This window comes from Zea mays, chromosome 8 (assembly GCF_902167145.1).
Source record: "Zea mays cultivar B73 chromosome 8, Zm-B73-REFERENCE-NAM-5.0, whole genome shotgun sequence".
In the NCBI taxonomy this organism is placed as follows: Eukaryota; Viridiplantae; Streptophyta; class Magnoliopsida; order Poales; family Poaceae; genus Zea; species Zea mays.
The window spans coordinates 152,357,849-152,375,744 of NC_050103.1; the positions used below are offsets into that span (position 1 = coordinate 152,357,849).

A 17,896-nucleotide genomic window follows, 5' to 3' on the forward strand; every position below is an offset into this window, starting at 1 on the left:
ACCTTAGTCCCTTTTAGTTACCCCTTAATGACTAAAGAATTAAAGTTTAGTCACCTCTACTTTGAACCCTATTTGTTTTTTCAGAACTAAAATTGACTAGTTACTCCAAACCAAACAGGCCTTAGAGAGTGTTTGGTTTATAGGGACTAATTTTTAGTCCCTTTATTTTATTTCATTTTAGTCCCTAAATGGTTAAATATAAAAACTAAAACTCTAATTTAATTTTCGTATTTGATAATTTAGGGAGATAATGTAGAGAGTAAAATTAGATAAAATGGAGGTACTAAAAATTATAAACTAAACACCTTTTAGTCTATCTCGCCACGTGAAAAGTCATGCAAATGCAAAAATATCGCTCGCACGACGTTATATCATAATGCATGTGTCTACAATAGATCATACATCTCACAGGGGACAAAATACTCGTGAGAAGAGGGGCTATGTAAATTTGTACACTCTCTTTACAAGAGGCAAAATACATATAAGAGAGGTTATGTAAATTTATACACCCTCTCTCCTTCAATATATAATTTAATCGGGTAATGGAGAATAAGTATTGTTTATTGAGATGGTATTGTTTAGGTGTTGGAGAAACACAGTTTTATATGTTAATACTACACTCATACACTGCTCACTATGCAACTATTCTATTGTTTGAGATAGCTTTTATAAATCCGAAGATACAATTGCAATTAGAAGGAAAGCCCAGGGGTTAGCCACTCACACCGTTCGTTTCGTATATCTGTCTCCCTCTCCCCATCTTATCACAACGGCACTCCATCGCCTCATCTTATCCGCCGGCCTCCTCACGCCGTCGCTGCTGCCTGCTCACTCCCCACTCCCGACTCCCCGACGCACGAGCTCCCAGGAGTTAGCCATGGCCTCCACCACCCTCTCCTCCGCCTTCAGCCTCCTCTCCCGCCCCTCCACCTCCCCGTGCCCCGCCGTCTCGCTCCCGAGGTCCTCCTTCCCCGTGCCTGACAGCCGCCGGAGACGCCGCGCCGTCACCGTCGCGTCCACCGCCACCGAGTCCCCCAAGGTCTTGGAGCTCGGGGACACCATTGCCGGGCTCACTCTCGAGGAGGCCCGCAACCTTGTTGACCACCTCCAGGAGCGGCTCGGCGTCACAGCTGCGGCCTTCGCGCCGGCCGCCGTCGTCGCAGCGCCTGGGGCGGGCGGCGGGGCCGCGGCCGAGGAGGAGGCCCCCGTTGAGAAGACGGAGTTCGACGTAGTAATTGAAGAGGTGCCCAGCAGCGCGCGTATCGCCACTATCAAGGTGGTGCGCGTGCTCACCAGCCTCGCGCTCAAGGAGGCCAAGGACCTTATCGAGGGCCTTCCCAAGAAGCTTAAGGAGGCCGTCAGCAAGGACGAGGCCGAGGATGCCAAGAAGCAGCTCGAGGAGGTCGGCGCCAAGGTGTCTATCGTGTGACACTAGGTATACTGACTCCTTTTTTTTTTCTTCTTTTTTTTTTAAATTTCTTTCTTTGATCTTTGCCTCCCAATCTTTTGTGTATCCCCATTGTCGTTTATAAGGAATTGCTGTTTGATGATATGAATTCAGTGTGAATGTGACATGCTTAAAACTGGTAATGTAGATTTGCCTTGTTGGCACTATCATTACTTCATGACGGTGAACAATAGGGCATTTTGCTTTCCTTATTCTGTTGCTTGCAATTGCTAGTAGCCTTTGTAGTGGGTTGCATTGTATTCGTTATTATTCGTTACAAATGTCATCTAAAAAATTGTCTGTAAGAAAGGTACTACAAACGTTTTCTATTTGATTATACTTTCATTTAATGTGTATTCTTCCTTTTATAATTTGTTTCCATACATTTAGCATCTAAGAGATCAAAACTGTTTTCTCTCGTATCTAATAAACAGAATACCCCGCCGCGTCGTACGCTGGTCTGGCTGAGGCCACGCGCCCACGCCTTCTGTTGGTCTGTGCAAAAGCCGTTTGGTCTCTATTTGCATGCCGATGCCGTCGCGTTAGCTGTTCAACCTCGGTTCGGAAAGATAACAGAATACCCCGACCCTTGCGCGTTGCGGACTTGCGCCTACCCTATATAATAAACCGATCTACGCTGTGCCTCCATCAAATAAACACTTGCATCTACGTATTGTTAGCTAGCTGGCTCTCGACAAGACAAGGTGATCAAGGGACGACGACTACAGCGCGCGCAAGCCGTCCGTGTCCTCTCCTCCCTGCCGGCGCCGGCGCAATGACGTTCGCGTACGACACGGACGTCGTCATGGACGACGGCACCATCATCAAAACTACCGTCACCAACTCCGGCGACGCCACCAAGCTCTTCCTCCGCGAGGTGCGCCAGACCAGAAAGCCCCTGATCGTGGGTCTGGACACCGAGTGGCGCGTCATTCGCCGACAGGGCCGGCGCCCGCGCAACCGGATGGCCGTGCTGCAGCTCTGCGTGGGCCACCGCTGTCTGGTCTTCCAGATAGTCGCGGCCGACTATGTCCCGGCCGCGCTGAAAGCCTTCCTCGCCAGCCCGCAGCACCGCTTCGTCGGCGTCGTGGTCGACGTCGACGTAGAGCGCTTGCGCTGCGACTGCAACATTGTGGTCAATAACACTGTAGACCTGAGGTATGCCGCGGCCGACGTGCTCGGCCGGCCGCACCTCAGGACGGCGGGGCTCAAGATCCTCGCCCGCGAGGTGATGGGAGTGGAAATAGAGAAGCCGAAGCACCTGACCTGTAGCGAGTGGGACAGACCTCTGTCGCAGGCGCAGGTCCGCTACGCTGCCATTGACGCCTTCGTGTCATACGAGGTTGGCCGGCTGGTGCTCACCAGGGAGCACGCGCAAGATGCGGCCTTCACCGGTGCAATGACGATATTGCCGTCGCAGTTGCCGTAAATGTGCATAGTTTTACTTAGTTAGTGTAGGGATTGTTTACATGGTGTATCTCGCACATTTATTCATTGGTTTAAAGAAAATTTGGATTCTTATGTTTTTTTTATTTTGTATCTGTACATTGGTCCTCCACACAAGTTCTTCGCCTCGACCGTTAAAGCTGATAATGATCTGGGCTTCAACCCGGTTTATGCGGAATTTGTTTCTGTTTTGGGCTAATCCAGTTTGGTTTGTTAGAGCAACTCCAGCAGTTGTCTAAAAGACTTCCTAAATCAATAATTTAGCTAGTTAATATAAAAACTCATCTCCAACAGTTATCTAAATAAACTTTCTAAATTTAACAACTCATTATCTTAGAGCAACTCCAATAGTTATGTAATTTTTAGCTCTCTAAATCACAGATTTAAGAAGTTGCTAAATAACTTTAGGAGTAAAAAAATGTGAGTTCTCCAATAGTTCTCTAAATATAGGTTGTAGTTTTGTTTTTGTATCTATCCACATAAAAAAATAAAGTCACAAATGTCATTAATTACCTTCATTATCTATATAATGCAGTAAACATTTTTTTAGAGAGTTGCTAAATGGTTGCCAAATGTAGAGAGGAAATAAAGTTAGATGAGAAGTTGTTAAATTTAGAAAGTTTATTTAGAGAACTGTTGGAGATGAATTTTTGTGTTAACTCCTTAAATTGTTGATTTAGGAAGTCTATTAGAGAATTACTGGAGTTGCTCTACTCATTTTCTCTCTACATTTGGCAACCATTTAGCAACTCCCTAAACAAAAATGTTGACTGCGTTATGTAGTTAATGAAGGTAATTGATGACATTTGTGACTTATTTTTTTGATGTGGATAGATACAAAACAAAATTACAACATATATTTAGAGAACTATTGGAGAACTCACATTTTTTTACTCCTAAAGTTGTTTAGCAACTTCTTAAATATATGATTTAGAGAGCTAAAATTTATATAACTATTGGAGTTGCTCTTAGGGCTAGTGTATAAAATAGATTAGTCTGGCGGCATGCTCTAGCGGCGGCGAGGGACACAAGAGAACGGCCGGGAAAGGTAGCGAAGTACACCTTACAAGAGAACGGCCGGGAAAGGTAGCGAAGTACACCTTTGTCCACCATGGATAATCAAGAAAGTAGCCATGAAGGATATTGTCTATAATGGGTAACGAAGAAAGTACGTGGATCATTGCATCAGCCAATCTGACTTAACACATATCTAAACCCCTGTAGGCCCAGTCCGGTTAGGTTGGATTGGGGATAGAAACTATTCCAGCCTATAAATAAAATTATCGATTCCAATAGAACAGTTTCAGGCCCGTAAGCGAATCCATACCACATACAATACAACATTTTAAAATAGCCTCCGTGCAACGACGGCCGTAATTCAATTATGTAGTTGACAGAAAACACTTCCACTATGTGATATCCACATAGTACTTCTAATTCTAAGATGGCACCAAATTTATTTGAAATTGGTTGTCACCATCCTCAAAAGAGTTAAGGCACATGCCGCACTACCAGAATTTGTGAACATTACACGCGGTCCCTCGCCTCGCCTCGCAATCAGAAGCATTTATCTGAAGCAGCGGGGAGTCATGGACTGAGAAACATATCAGCTCAATTACACTTAAAAAAGGCAGAAACTTTCATGCTTCAGCAGCTTTCTCTGATGGACTGTCTTCACTCTTTTGCCCCATCTTCGCCTTCTTGGCTTCGTAGTCTTTCACAGCAGCTTTAATGGCATCCTCCGCAAGCATGCTGCAATGGAGCTTTACTGGTGGAAGGGACAAGTGCTTTGCAATCTCACTGGAAAAACAGGGTAACAAAACCAGTTACAGTGGAGTTTGCTAAAGGATTCTGATAGTGTCCAGAAAAATCACAAGAACCAAATCCTAACAACAGTGGCGAGGGTGCGACAGTAAATGAATTAATTTATCTTTGAAAGCAGAGAATAAGTCAGATCCTCCAAAGGAATAAGCACATGTACCATTTCTGATTACTGAAAGTCAAACAAAACCAGAGGAGCAAAGATAAAATGTTAGCGTGTTCAGATGATTAACGAAGTGGATAATATTAAGGCCCCCCTTGGGGGCTTCTTGGAGGCAGCCTCTGCTCTAGCTTCGCTATTTTTTTACCGAAGCCATACCAATAGCATTTTTTTTTGGAATGGCTTCATGTGAAAAGCGCTTTTCTCATTTGTATTAGAAGGGTGAAGCCAAAAAACTTCCTTGTCAGCTTTGGCTCACGCCTATTTTACAAAAAACCCTCCCACCATCGTTACATTTTACAAAAAGACCCTCCACAGGCGTGCGACAACTTATTACTTATAGTTGAGATTGAATATATTACTAATGTAACTAGATATGGATTCTTTTAAAAAAGAGCATAGAAGCCGTTTTGCCAAATGGTCTTTTATATCTTTGAACTCCTCTAGAAAAAAGCAGCTTTATCAGAGAAGCTAGAGCTAAAGCCATTTTTTAAGAAGACAAAGCCTTACCAAAGAGGCCTAAGCAAGCTGAAAATATTGAAGATAATAGAAGACTTACGTATTCTTGATTGTCAAGACTTCATCCATTGGTTTTCCCTTCACCCATTCAGTAGCTGCAAGGATAAAGATAATATAATCAACATTACACATTCAACAGCTTAAAGAAACATACTTATGGCATTTTTCTTAATTAGGGATGAAGATCTTTGCGGAATAAGGACACAGGAATGCCTCCAGCTAATAATATACAAGCAACCAGTGGGTCCACTCTTGTATGCAAGATAATATGATACTTAGCACCAATTTAATATAATAGTAACAAAATAATGCATAACACAAACAGATTTAGGGGAAAAACCTCACACCCCCCATTCAGATTATATTCTTGTCATTTAGGCAGTCATTTATAGGACTAAATAAATTGAAGTTTCAACTGGAAACTTGGTTCCCATGGTTGTTGGCTTACAAGTCATGGTACAACAGAATGTCCAATTTTGTGATTAATAGCATTTTCATGCATATCAATCGAGGAGGTTAGGTATTATATGCATCATATTATCAGGGTTTTTTGATTGGCGCTATTACAATTCTCGTGGATCTGAAAATAACTATTACTATTTACCTATTCATAGATTATACGTTTTACTTCTTCAGTACTTAGAGAAATTCCATTATGCACTTCAGATGTGGTTGAGACCATTTGCAGACCACTATGTTTCAGAGTTGCCCAGAATGCCCCAAGGTCCTCTCCTCCGTCCCTGCCAAAGATGTGTGGGCACCACAGGTTATCTTTGTCCTCCTTTTCCATGTCCTTCCATGGCGAGCAGCCACAGCCACACGAGCGCACGGGTGAGCCAGCCCATGGCCGTAGGGGGTGAGCAGCTGACACCACCACCACACAGCCTCACAGGTGTGCGTGCGAGCAGACGCCATCCATTGCCTGCTTGCCTCGCATCACCACCCCATGCAGGCCATACTCACTGCACCAACCATGCCGTCGGAGCTTGTATGCACACGTATTCCCGCGTGCCCACATTCGCCTCGGCTGCTAACCACGGTTGTCATTGTCATTCTGCAAGCAGGCCATGCGTGCGCACCGGCCGGCAGACTCCCGCGCCTCGCCGCTCTCATTGGCCACCGTACTGCTAGCTGCTGATTGTGCAGGCCATGCCCACTAACACCGACCTACTGCTCGACAATGCCATGTCCGTCTTACACGCGGTCTCCCGTGTCGCGTCGGCCACCGTGCTGCTGGTTGTGCAGGCTGTGCTCATCAACCTGCAGCCCGTCACACTCTCTCACTATTGCTGCAGTGCACCACACGCTCACCACTGCCACAGCTCGCGAGCATTGTCAGCATGATACTTGATCGCGCTGCAACCCGCCGCGTGCACACCACTGCTGTAGCTTGCAAGCGTTGCTGACAACGCTGCTTGCCACATCCCTGCAGAATACACCGGCCGCAACTGCATGTCCGGCTGAAGATGGGGAAGGAAGAAGATGACCTGTGGGCCCCCCACACGTCAATGACAGGGAGAGGGTGGAGGACAGAGGGGCATTTTGGCAATATGAAAATACGGTGGTCTTCAGATGGGCCCAACCACATCCGAAGCATACATAATGGCATTTTTCAAAGAACTGAAAAATTATAATGGTTCATCTTTGAATAGGTGAATAGTAATGGTAATTTTCAGGTCCACGAGAAGTGTAATAGCAGCAATCCAAAAAAAACTATTATCAAAACCAATAACTTGAAAGTTGCCCATGATCATTCAGTTGGCTATTTCATTGTTTGCAGGAGTATCTTCCTAGACAATTCCATAAGTACTCTTCCATTACTAAGTTAGTAAGAACATCAAAACTAAGGCACAGTGTCCATCTCTGAACCAATTTGGTTCAGCAACTACAAATTATAGAAACTACAAGCATCTGAATCTACTGATACAAATAAGAACTTATCTAACTATAAGGTTACCATTTTGATCAATACTAAAATGTAACTTCTAGACCCTTCATGGTCATCCTCCTTAATAAAAACAACAATGATAATAAAGGGCATAAGCTGGACAATTACAATCCAGGAAAACAAGGAAGAACCAGCATCATAACAAAACACTCAGCATACACATTATATTAGCTCTAAAGGTCCTGAGTTCAACGCAACCCCTTTGTACCATGCAGGGGCAAGGCTTGTCTCTGTTATTCCTTTCAGGGCTTGTTCGGTTATTTTCAATCCATATGGATTGAAGGGGATTGATACGGATTGAGGGGGATTTTGACTTACTAGGGATTGAAACCCGCTCAATCCCCCTCAATCCATATGGATTGGGGTATAACCGAACAAGTCCTCAAAGAGCCTACTCATGTGAAAGCCACCACCCACCAGCATTCGGTCTGTCTGTACATATCTAAAATTCAACCCAACTAGCCAATTAGGTTCAAAGCACCAAAAATAGGCAAATTGAAATGAGGGTGTCAATGATTCTACAGCAATACAGATGAAAATTAGCAGTACAGTTGATATGTATCTCCATCCATAGTCCCCGGAAAAATGGCACATATAAGAAACACAGCACTAAGCTAGCTGAAATTCATCTTTCTCTGCAAATGACATCCACAATCGCAACGAAGGCATCGGGGTGCGACCCAATTCACAAGCTGCAATTCATCTTTCTCTGCAAATGACCTCCACAATCGGAAAAAAAGGCATCGGGGTAACTAGATAGTCTATATAACCAATTAGTGATGTAAGTCAATCTACAAAAAAGGAGGATTGAGCCTACTACACACCACACCCGAATCACTTAGGGGAAAGCGAGGAGAACTCCAGACGTGGCGCTAGGGCTGAGGGGGCTCACCGACGGACGAGGACGCTATGGCGGAGCCGCAGCCAAAGGTCTTGAAGCAGGCGTCGACGATTTTACCGGAGTCCTCGTCGACGCGGATCTGCAACTTCATGACGTCGCCGCAGGCCGGCGCGCCGACCAGCCCAGTACCGACGTTGGGGTCCTCCTTGTCGAAGGAACCGACGTTCCGCGGGTTGTTGTAGTGGTCCACCACCCGCTCGTGGTACGCCCTCATCCCCGCCGCCGCGGCGGCCGGGCCCACCTGACCGGCGGCGCCGGTGCCCAGACCGAGCCGCCGGAGCCCCGGGGCAAGGAGCTGCCTAGCTCCCGCGCGCAGCATCGCCCACGAACCTGGAGTCGCCTCTGGTTTCTTCTGGTCCTTTTCGCTTCCGGATTGAGGTTCTTCTCTTTTCTCTTCGTTTGGGCGTGGTTCCCGTGCTGTTTGGTTAAAGTTCGTGTTTTAATGACTACTTAGGCGCGCTTTCGCGCGCATTGTGTCCCCATGTTGTTGGTATAGTGTGTATATGATTGTTATGAAGATGTAGAAATGTGTGAATAGATTTAAATTTAACTATGAAGTGGATTTAATCTTAACATGAGTGGGAGTTAGCATTCTTGAGCATGCGAATGAAAGATAGCATACACCATTTGTTAAATAGAAAAAGGAGAGCAGTTAGATTTTATACAAGGTATGTGATAACATAGGTAGGTGTATCTACTATATTTGCAAGTGCTGGGCTGCTGGCTGATGAATGGAGGTAGGGCTGGAAACGAGCCGAGCCGAGTCGAGCCAGGCTCGGCTCGGCTCGGCTCGGTGGAATAGCGAGACGAGCCAGGCTCGACTCGGTCACTTCGCGAGCTCGGTAATTCGGCTCGGCTCGCGAGCCTGTACACTCAAGTACTCAACAACAGTAATTACAGTCATTTGCTCAAATTTGAAGCATAATATGTTCCACATAATAAAAAATTATGTCTCTGCACTCTAGTTCCTTGTGAGTTGTGACCAAAACAACACACTAGTCACTGGATCTAGATGACTGGACACTAATAAACAAACTGACAACTGAAAAGTGATAGCTGCAGTAGTTTGGACCGAGCCTCGAGACGGCTCGTTAATGTAGCGAGCCGTGGAATTAGGCTCGGCACGGGCTCGTTTAGGCTCGCGAGCCTTACCGAGCCAAGCCGAGCCTGATCGAGCCCGAGCCAGCTCGCGAGCCTCGAGCTTTTTTTCCAGCCCTAAATGGGGGAATGCATTATCTTGGGCTTTGATGTTGCTTCTCAATCTAACTCCAATAAATCTGTCGTTGAATAAATGGTGTGTAAATGAAACTGTTGAGCATCAAATAGAGGGTCGGACGGTCCGGCCCTCGGGCCGGACGGTACGCGTCGCGGGTACGGACGGTCCACGCGCGTACAGAACCGATTAGGGTTCCGAGTTTTTTGCTGTGTTTGTTGGTTAGATTCACGGAATTAGCTCGGTGAGTTTGTTTGTAACGGGTCCAGCTCCCTCCTCTATAAATATAGAGGAATACGGTCGATTAAGAATTATCAATCGAACCAATAAACAGTTTATCTCGCATTTATTTCTTGTACATTTAGGAGTAGTTCTAGTCTAGTTCTAGTTTAGCCTTCCAATCCCTAAATTATCCGCTTCTCTTCGGCTCTACGTCGATTAGAGGAGTCTAGGTCGGCCCGCCAAGCCTAGACGATACCTAGGATCTCTCCTCTCCGACGGGGTCCCTCCCGGGAGCGAGATCCAGGCGCCGTCGGCGACCTTCGCCGCCCCTGCGCACGCGCGGACCGTCCGGCCGTCAGGTAGGAAACCCTAAGCCCTGTCCCAGGTCGCGGACCGTCCGCGCCTGTGCAGAGAGCACCTGAGAAGTGAAAGCGAAATTCCTGGCCAACTTTAAGGTTGTCACGCAGTGATTGGTGCCCAAAAAATGTACCAACACACTTTTGGCGACTCCGCTGGGGACAACACATATAGACTCATCAAATCGGCCCTCAATGACCGGTTCAAGGGATAGCTCTAACATCTCCCCCAGCAATATTATAGAGCCGACTTGGGAGACCTTGCCGGCTGACGAACAGCTCCAGTTCGAGGAGTGAGAGCACCTAGAGGGGGGGTGAATAGGTGATCCTGTAAAACTTAAAACTTAAGCCACAAAACTTGGTTAAGTGTTAGCACAATAATCACCAAGTGGCTAGAGAGGAGTCTCAACAAAACACAATAACCACAAGAGATCAATCACAGAGATGGCACAGTGGTTTATCCCGTGGTTCGGCCAAGACCAACGCTTGCCTACTCCACGTTGTGGCGTCCCAACGGACGAGGGTTGCAATCAACCCCTCTCAAGCGGTCCAAAGACCCACTTGAATACTACGGTGTTTTGCTTTGCTTTTCTTAATCCCGTTTGCGAGGATTCTCCACAACTTGGAGCCTCTCGCCCTTACACTTGAAGTTCACAAAGAAGCACGGAGTAAGGGAGGGATAAGAAACACACTCAAGACAAGAAATCACAGCAACGCCACACACACAAGTCGCAACAAGAGCTCACAACACAACTCAATGAGTTCACAACTCAACTAGAGCTCTAATTGCTATCGCAAAGAATCAAAGGCGCGGAATTGATGTCTTAGTGCTTAGGAATGCTTTGAGAATGCTTGGTGTACTCCTCCATGCGCCTAGGGGTCCCTTTTATAGCCCCAAGGCAGCTAGGAGCCGTTGAGAGCATTCCAGGAAGGCAAATCTTGCCTTCTGTCGCCTGGTGCACCAGACAGTCCGGTGTACACCGGACACTGTCCGGTGCCCGATTTCTTTCCTTCTACGGCGAAGTCGACCGTTGGCAGCCAGAGAGCCATTGGCGCACCGTACATGTCCGGTGCACACCTGTCGGGGACCATAATTAGGGGTACCCTCAAGACTCCTAATTCTCAGCTGGTAACCCCCATCAGCATAAAGCTGCAAAGGCCTGATGGGTGCGATTAAGTCAGGGATCAGTCCATTCGAGCGACTCGATCATGCCTCGCCCGAGCCTAGCCTCGGACAAGGGCAGCCGACCCCAGAGGATTTCCGTCTCGCCCGAGGCCCCCCTCCAACGGCGGACACATCTCCGGCTCGCCCGAGGCCCTGCCTTCGCTAAGAAGCAACCCTGACTAAATCGCCGCACCGACCGACCGAATCGCAGGAGCATTTAACGCAAAGGTGGCCTGACACCTTTATCCAGACGCACGCCCCCCGGCAGAGCCGAAGTGACCGCCGTCACTTCGCCGCTCCACTGACCGGCCTGACAGAAGGACAGCGCCGCCTGCGCCACTCCGACTGCAGCGCCACTTGACAGAGTGAGACTGACAGGCAGTCAGGCCCTGCCAAAGGCACCATAGGAAGCTCCGCTCCGCCCGACCCAGGGCTCGGACTCGGGCTAGGTCCCGGAAGACGGCGAACACCGCTCCGCCCAACCCATGGCTCGGACTCGGGCTAGGTCCCGAAAGACGGCGAACTCCGCTCCGCCCGACCCAGGGCTCGGACTCGGGCTAAGTCCCGGAAGACGGCGAACTCCACTCCGCCCGACCCAGGGCTCGGACTCGGGCTAGGTCCCGGAAGACGGTGAACTCCGCTCCGCCCAACCCAGGGCTCGAACTCGGGCTAAGTCCCGGAAGACGGCGAACTCCGCTCCGCCCGACCCAAGGCTCGGACTCGGGCTAAGTCCCGGAAGACGGTGAACTCCGCTCCGCCCGACCCTAGGGCTCGGACTCGGGCTCAGCCCCAGAAGACGACGAACTCCGCTCCGCCCGACCCAGGGCTCGGACTCGGGCTCAGCCCCGGAAGACGACGAACTCCGCTTCGCCCGACCCCAGGGCTCGGACTCCGCCCTGGCCTCTGCCGAACGACCTCCGCCTCGCCCGACCCAGGGGCTCGAGCTCGGCCTCGGCCATGGAAGACAGACTCGACCTCGGCTTCGGAGGAGCCTCCACGTCGCCCAACCTAGGGCGCAGGCCAGCCACGTCAACAGGAAGCGCCATCATCACCCTACCCCGAGCTGACTCGGGCCGCAGAGAACAAGACCGGTGTCCCATCTGGCTAGCTCCGCCAGATAGGCAATGATGGCGCCCCGCATGCTCTGTGACGACGGCGGATCTCAGCTCTCTTACGGAAGCAGGAGGACGTTAGCAAGGACTCAACCGCTCCGACAGCTGTCCCTCCGCCAGGCTTCGTCGCTCCTCCGACGGCCACGACATCACACCAGCTGGGTGCCAAAATCTCTCTGGCTGCCACATCGGCATGTACTTAGGGCGCTAGCTCTCCCCCGCTAGACACGTAGCACTCTGCTACACCCCCATTGTACACCTGGATCCTCTCCTTACGCTTATAAAAGGAAGGACCAGGGCCCTCTTAGAGAAGGTTGGCCGCGCGGGGACGAGGACGGGACAAGCGCTCTCTTGGGGCCGCTCGCTTCCCTCTCCCACGTGGACGCTTGTAACCCCCTACTGCAAGCGCACCCGACCTGGGCGCGGGACGAACACGAAGGCCGCGGGATTCCCACCTCTCTCACGCCGGTCACCGGCCGCCTCGCTCCTTCCCCCCTTCGCGCTCGCCCACGCGCTCGACCCATCTGGGCTAGGGCACGCGGCGACACTCACTCGTCGGCCCGAGGGACCCCCCGGTCTCGAAACGCCGACAGTTGGCGCGCCAGGTAGGGGCCTGCTGCGTGTTGACGAACAGCTTCCCGTCAAGCTCCAGATGGGCAGTCTCCAGCAACCTCTCCGGCCCGGGACGGTGCTCCGTTTCGGGAGTCTTGAGTTCATGTCCTTCGACGGCAGCTACGACATGATACTCCTTCCACCGCCGCCCGACAACGACAATGGCGGCCGACAGCCCGCCCGCCGGCGGCGGAATCGACGACGTCTTCCCCGCGTGGTGGAAGAACAACATTCGAGCTCGCCCCGTCCTCTCCCCCGCCAACGGAGGAGGAGGCGGGGCAACCAAGGCCAAGAAGGAGGCCGCGCCTCGTCGGTTGTCGAGCGAGTCGACGTCCCCAGCGCCACAACGGGGGGCGCGTCGAGCGTCGACCTCGCGTTTGAGACGAAGGCGAGCGCCGTCTCCCCGCGACACGCCAATCCCGAGCAAGTGGACGACGCCAGTGCGCTCGCAGAGAGCTTGCAGGACGTCGCCCTCGTACCCGAGACGGCGGTGCAATCAGTCCCCGACGTGACTATGTCGCTGCTCTTCGACCGAAAGGTACCGACCGATTCCCATCCTACGTCATTTGGACTCAGCCTCAACCCGCCTAGCGACCTTGCTTTGGTGGGCGCTCTCGTAGAGGCGAGTTCAAACCCTCTGGGGTTTCGCATGCGGTCGCCTTGGGACCGGCTGACGGACGTCTCGACCTACGGGCCCTCTGGGTCCGAGGAAGATGGCGACCCCAACATCTGTTGGGATTTCTCTGGATTTGGCAACCCCAGTGCCATGCGGGACTTCATGACCGCATGTGACTACTGCCTCTCCGACTGTTCCGACGGTAGCCACAGCCTAGACGACGAGGACTGCGGCCCAAGCCGCGAATGTTTCCACGTCGATCTAGGGGATCCCTCCGAAGGCAATCATCTCGGCATGCCGGAGGACGGTGATCTCCCTAGGCCGGTGCCTCGCGCTGACATCCCACGGGAGCTAGCTGTGGTCCCCGTTCCGGTGGGGGGTCACGACCCACAGCTCGAGCAAGCCTGCGGGGCGCAGGCCAGGCTCGACGAAGGAGCAGGAGCGCTTGAGCCGATCCGCCGGGACGTCGGGCAGGCATGGGCGGGCCAACCCCCGGCCGGAGAAATACGTCACCTGCCCCAGGGTCTCCAGCACCGCGTCGCCAACGACGTCAAGGTCAGGCCGCCACCCGCATCCAGTGGGGTCGGTCAGAACCTGGCTGTAGCAGCGATGCTTCTCCGCGCGATGCCGGAGCCATCAACCACCGAGGGTCGGCGAATCCAGGGAGAGCTCAAGAATCTCCTGGAAGGCACTGCGGTCTGACGGGCCGAGAGCTCTGCCTCCCGAAGGCAGGGATACCCCTCGGAACCTCATGCCGCGACTTCCCGATTCATGCGGGAAGCCTCGGTCTACACCGGGCGCACGCGCAACACCGCGCCTGCGGCCCCGGGCCACCTCGGCAACGAGCACCATCATCGCGACCATCGGGCCCACCTCGACGAGAGGGTGCACCGAGGTTACCACCCCAGGCGTGGGGGACGCTACGACAGCGGGGAGGATCGGAGTCCCTCGCCCGAACCACCCGGTCCGCAGGCCTTCAGCCGGGCCATCCGACGGGCACCGTTCTCGACCCGGTTCCGACCCCCGACTACTATCACAAAGTACTCAGGGGAAACGAGACCGGAACTGTGGCTCGCGGACTACCGCCTGGCCTGCCAACTGGGTGGAACGGACGACGACAACCTCATCATCCGCAACCTCCCCCTGTTCCTCTCCGACACCGCTCGCGCCTGGTTGGAGCACCTGCCTCAGGGGCAGATCTCCAACTGGGATGACCTGGTCCAAGCCTTCGCCGGCAATTTCCAGGGCACGTACGTGCGCCCCGGGAATTCCTGGGACCTCCGAAGCTGCCGGCAGCAGCCGGGAGAGTCTCTCCGGGACTACATCCGGCGATTCTCGAAGCAGCGCACCGAGCTGCCCAACATCACCGACTCGGATGTCATCGGCGCGTTCCTTGCCGGCACCACCTGCCGCGACCTGGTAAGTTGGGTCGCAAGACCCCCACCAGGGCGAGCGAGCTGATGGACATCGCCACCAAGTTCGCCTCTGGCCAGGAGGCGGTCGAAGCTATCTTCCGAAAGGACAAGCAGCCCCAGGGCCGCCCATCGGAAGATGCTCCCGAGGCGTCTACTCCGCGCGGCGCCAAGAAGAAAGGCAAGAAGAAGTCGCAAGCGAAACGCGACGCCGCCGACGCGGACCTTGTCGCCGCCGCCGAGTACAAGAACCCTCGGAAGCTCCCGGAGGTGCTAACCTCTTCGACAAGATGCTCAAGGAGCCGTGCCCCTATCATCAGGGGCCTGTCAAGCACACCCTTGAGGAGTGCGTCATGCTTCGGCGCCACTTCCACAGGGTCAGGCCACCCGCGGAGGGTGGCAGGGCCCGCGACGACGACAAGAAGGAAGATCACCAAGCAGGAGAGTTCCCCGAGGTCCGCGACTACTTCATGATCTACGGTGGGCATGCGGCGAATGCCTCGGCTCGGCATCGCAAGCAAGAGCGCCGGGAGGTCTGCTCGGTGAAGGTGGCGGCGCCAGTCTACCTAGACTGGTCCGACAAGCCCATCACCTTCGACCAAGCTGACCACCCCGACCACGTGCCGAGCCCGGGGAAATACCCGCTCGTCGTCGACCCCATCGTCGGCGACGTCAAGCTCACCAAGGTCCTTTTGGACGGGGGCAGCAGCCTCAACATCATCTACGCTGAGACCCTCAGGCTCCTGCGCATCGATCTATCCTCCGTCCGAGCAGGCGTTGCGCCCTTCCACGGGATCATTCCCGGGAAGCGCGTCCAGCCCCTCGGACGACTCGACCTTCCCGTCTGCTTCGGAACGCCCTCCAACTTCCGAAGGGAGACTCTGACGTTCGAGGTGGTCGGGTTCCGAGGAACCTACCACGCGGTACTGGGGAGGCCATGCTACGCGAAGTTTATGGCCATCCCCAACTACACCTACCTGAAGCTCAAGATGTCGGGCCCCAATGGGGTCATCACCGTCGGCCCCACGTACAAACACGCGTTCGAATGCGACGTGGAGTGCGTGGAGTACGCCGAGGCCCTCGCCGAATCCGAGGCCCTCATCGCCGACCTGGAAAGCCTCTCCAAAGAGGTGCCAGACGTGAAGCGCCATGCCGGCAACTTCGAGCCAGTGGAGACGGTCAAGGTCGTCCCCCTCGACCCCAGTGGCGACGCCTCCAAGCAGATCCGGATCGGTTCTGGGCTCGACCCCAAATAGGAAGCAGTGCTCGTCGACTTTCTCCGCGTGAACGCCGACGTCTTCGCGTGGAGTCCCTCGGACATGCCCGGCATACCAAGGGATGTCGCCGAGCACTCGCTGGATATCCGGGCCGGAGCCCGACCCGTCAAGCAGCCTCTGCGCCGATTCGACGAGGAGAAGCGCAGAGTGATAGGCGAGGAGATCCACAAGCTAACGACAGCCGGGTTCATCAAAGAGGTATTCCATCCCGAATGGCTTGCCAACCTTGTGCTTGTGAGAAAGAAAGGGGGGAAATGGCGGATGTGTGTAGACTACACTGGTCTCAACAAAGCATGTCCGAAGGTTCCCTACCCTCTGCCTCGCATCGATCAAATCGTGGATTCCACTGCTGGGTGTGAAACCCTGTCTTTCCTCGATGCCTACTCAGGGTATCACCAAATCAGGATGAAAGAGTCCGACCAGCTCGCGACTTCTTTCATCACGCCCTTCGGCATGTACTGCTATGTCACCATGCCGTTCGGTTTGAGGAATGCGGGCGCGACGTATCAGCGGTGCATGAACCATGTGTTCGGCGAACACATCGGTCGCACGGTCGAGGCCTACGTCGATGACATCGTAGTCAAGACAAGGAAAGCTTCTGACCTCCTCTCCGACCTTGAAGTGACATTCCGATGTCTCAAAGCGAAAGGCGTCAAGCTCAATCCCGAGAAGTGTGTCTTCGGGGTGCCCCGGGGCATGCTCTTGGGGTTCATCGTCTCCGAGAGGGGCATCGAAGCCAACCCGGAGAAGATCGTAGCCATCACCAGCATGGGGCCCATCAAGGACTTAAAAGGCGTACAGAGGGTCATGGGATGTCTCGCGGCCCTGAGCCGCTTCATCTCACGCCTCGGCGAAAGAGGTCTGCCTCTGTACCGCCTCTTAAGGAAGGCCGAGTGTTTCGCTTGGACCCCTGAGGCCGAGGAAGCTCTCGGGAACCTGAAGGCGCTCCTCACAAAGGCGCCTATCTTGGTGCCTCCAACTGATGGAGAAGCCCTCTTGGTCTACGTCGCCGCGACCACTCAGGTGGTTAGCGCCGCGATTGTGGTCGAGAGGCAAGAAGAGGGGCATGCATTGCCCGTTCAGAGGCCGGTTTACTTCGTCAGCGAGGTACTGTCCGAAACCAAGATCCGCTACCCACAAGTTCAGAAGCTGCTGTATGCAGTGATCCTGACGCGGCGGAAGTTGTGACACTACTTTGAGTCTCATCCGGTAACTGTGGTGTCATCCTTCCCCCTGGGGGAGATCATCCAGTGCCGAGAGGCCTCGGGCAGGATTGCAAAGTGGGCGGTGGAAATCATGGGCGAGACAATCTCGTTCGCCCCTCAGAAGGCCATCAAGTCCCAGGTCTTGGCGGACTTCATAGCCGAATGGGTCGACACCCAGCTACCGACGGCTCCGATCCAACCGGAGCTCTGGACCATATTTTTCGACGGGTCGCTGATGAAGACGGGAGCGGGCGCGGGCCTACTCTTCATCTCGCCCCTCGGGAAACACCTACGCTATGTGCTACGCCTCCATTTCCCGGCGTCCAACAATGTGGCTGAGTACGAGGCTCTGATCAACGGGTTGCGAATCGCCATCGAGCTAGGGGTCAGGCGCCTCGACGCCCGCGGTGACTCGCAGCTCGTCATCGACCAAGTCATGAAGAACTCCCACTGCCGCGACCCGA

General features: G+C 52.9%; 3 protein-coding genes across 3 annotated transcripts; 2 read left to right on the forward strand and 1 right to left on the reverse strand.

The window, feature by feature from the left end:
* Window positions 1-783: 783 nt before the first annotated feature.
* Window positions 784-1,549, forward strand: LOC107275245 (50S ribosomal protein L7/L12, chloroplastic-like). The gene has a single exon (NM_001320551.1). It carries the CDS (start codon window positions 878-880, stop codon window positions 1,427-1,429), a length of 552 nt encoding a protein of 183 aa, NP_001307480.1. The 5' UTR covers window positions 784-877; the 3' UTR covers window positions 1,430-1,549.
* Window positions 1,550-2,094: 545 nt separating this feature from the next.
* Window positions 2,095-2,978, forward strand: LOC100280337 (uncharacterized). The gene has a single exon (NM_001320549.1). The coding sequence runs from the start codon at window positions 2,223-2,225 to the stop codon at window positions 2,874-2,876; it is 654 nt and encodes a 217-aa protein (NP_001307478.1). The 5' UTR covers window positions 2,095-2,222; the 3' UTR covers window positions 2,877-2,978.
* Window positions 2,979-4,175: 1,197 nt separating this feature from the next.
* Window positions 4,176-8,648, reverse strand: LOC100273266 (uncharacterized). The gene is made up of 3 exons (NM_001147707.1): window positions 8,234-8,648; window positions 5,434-5,488; window positions 4,176-4,693 (listed from the first exon to the last, which is right to left on the reverse strand). Exons 1-3 carry the CDS (start codon window positions 8,559-8,561, stop codon window positions 4,534-4,536), a joined length of 543 nt encoding a protein of 180 aa, NP_001141179.1. The 5' UTR covers window positions 8,562-8,648; the 3' UTR covers window positions 4,176-4,533.
* Window positions 8,649-17,896: the final 9,248 nt, after the last annotated feature.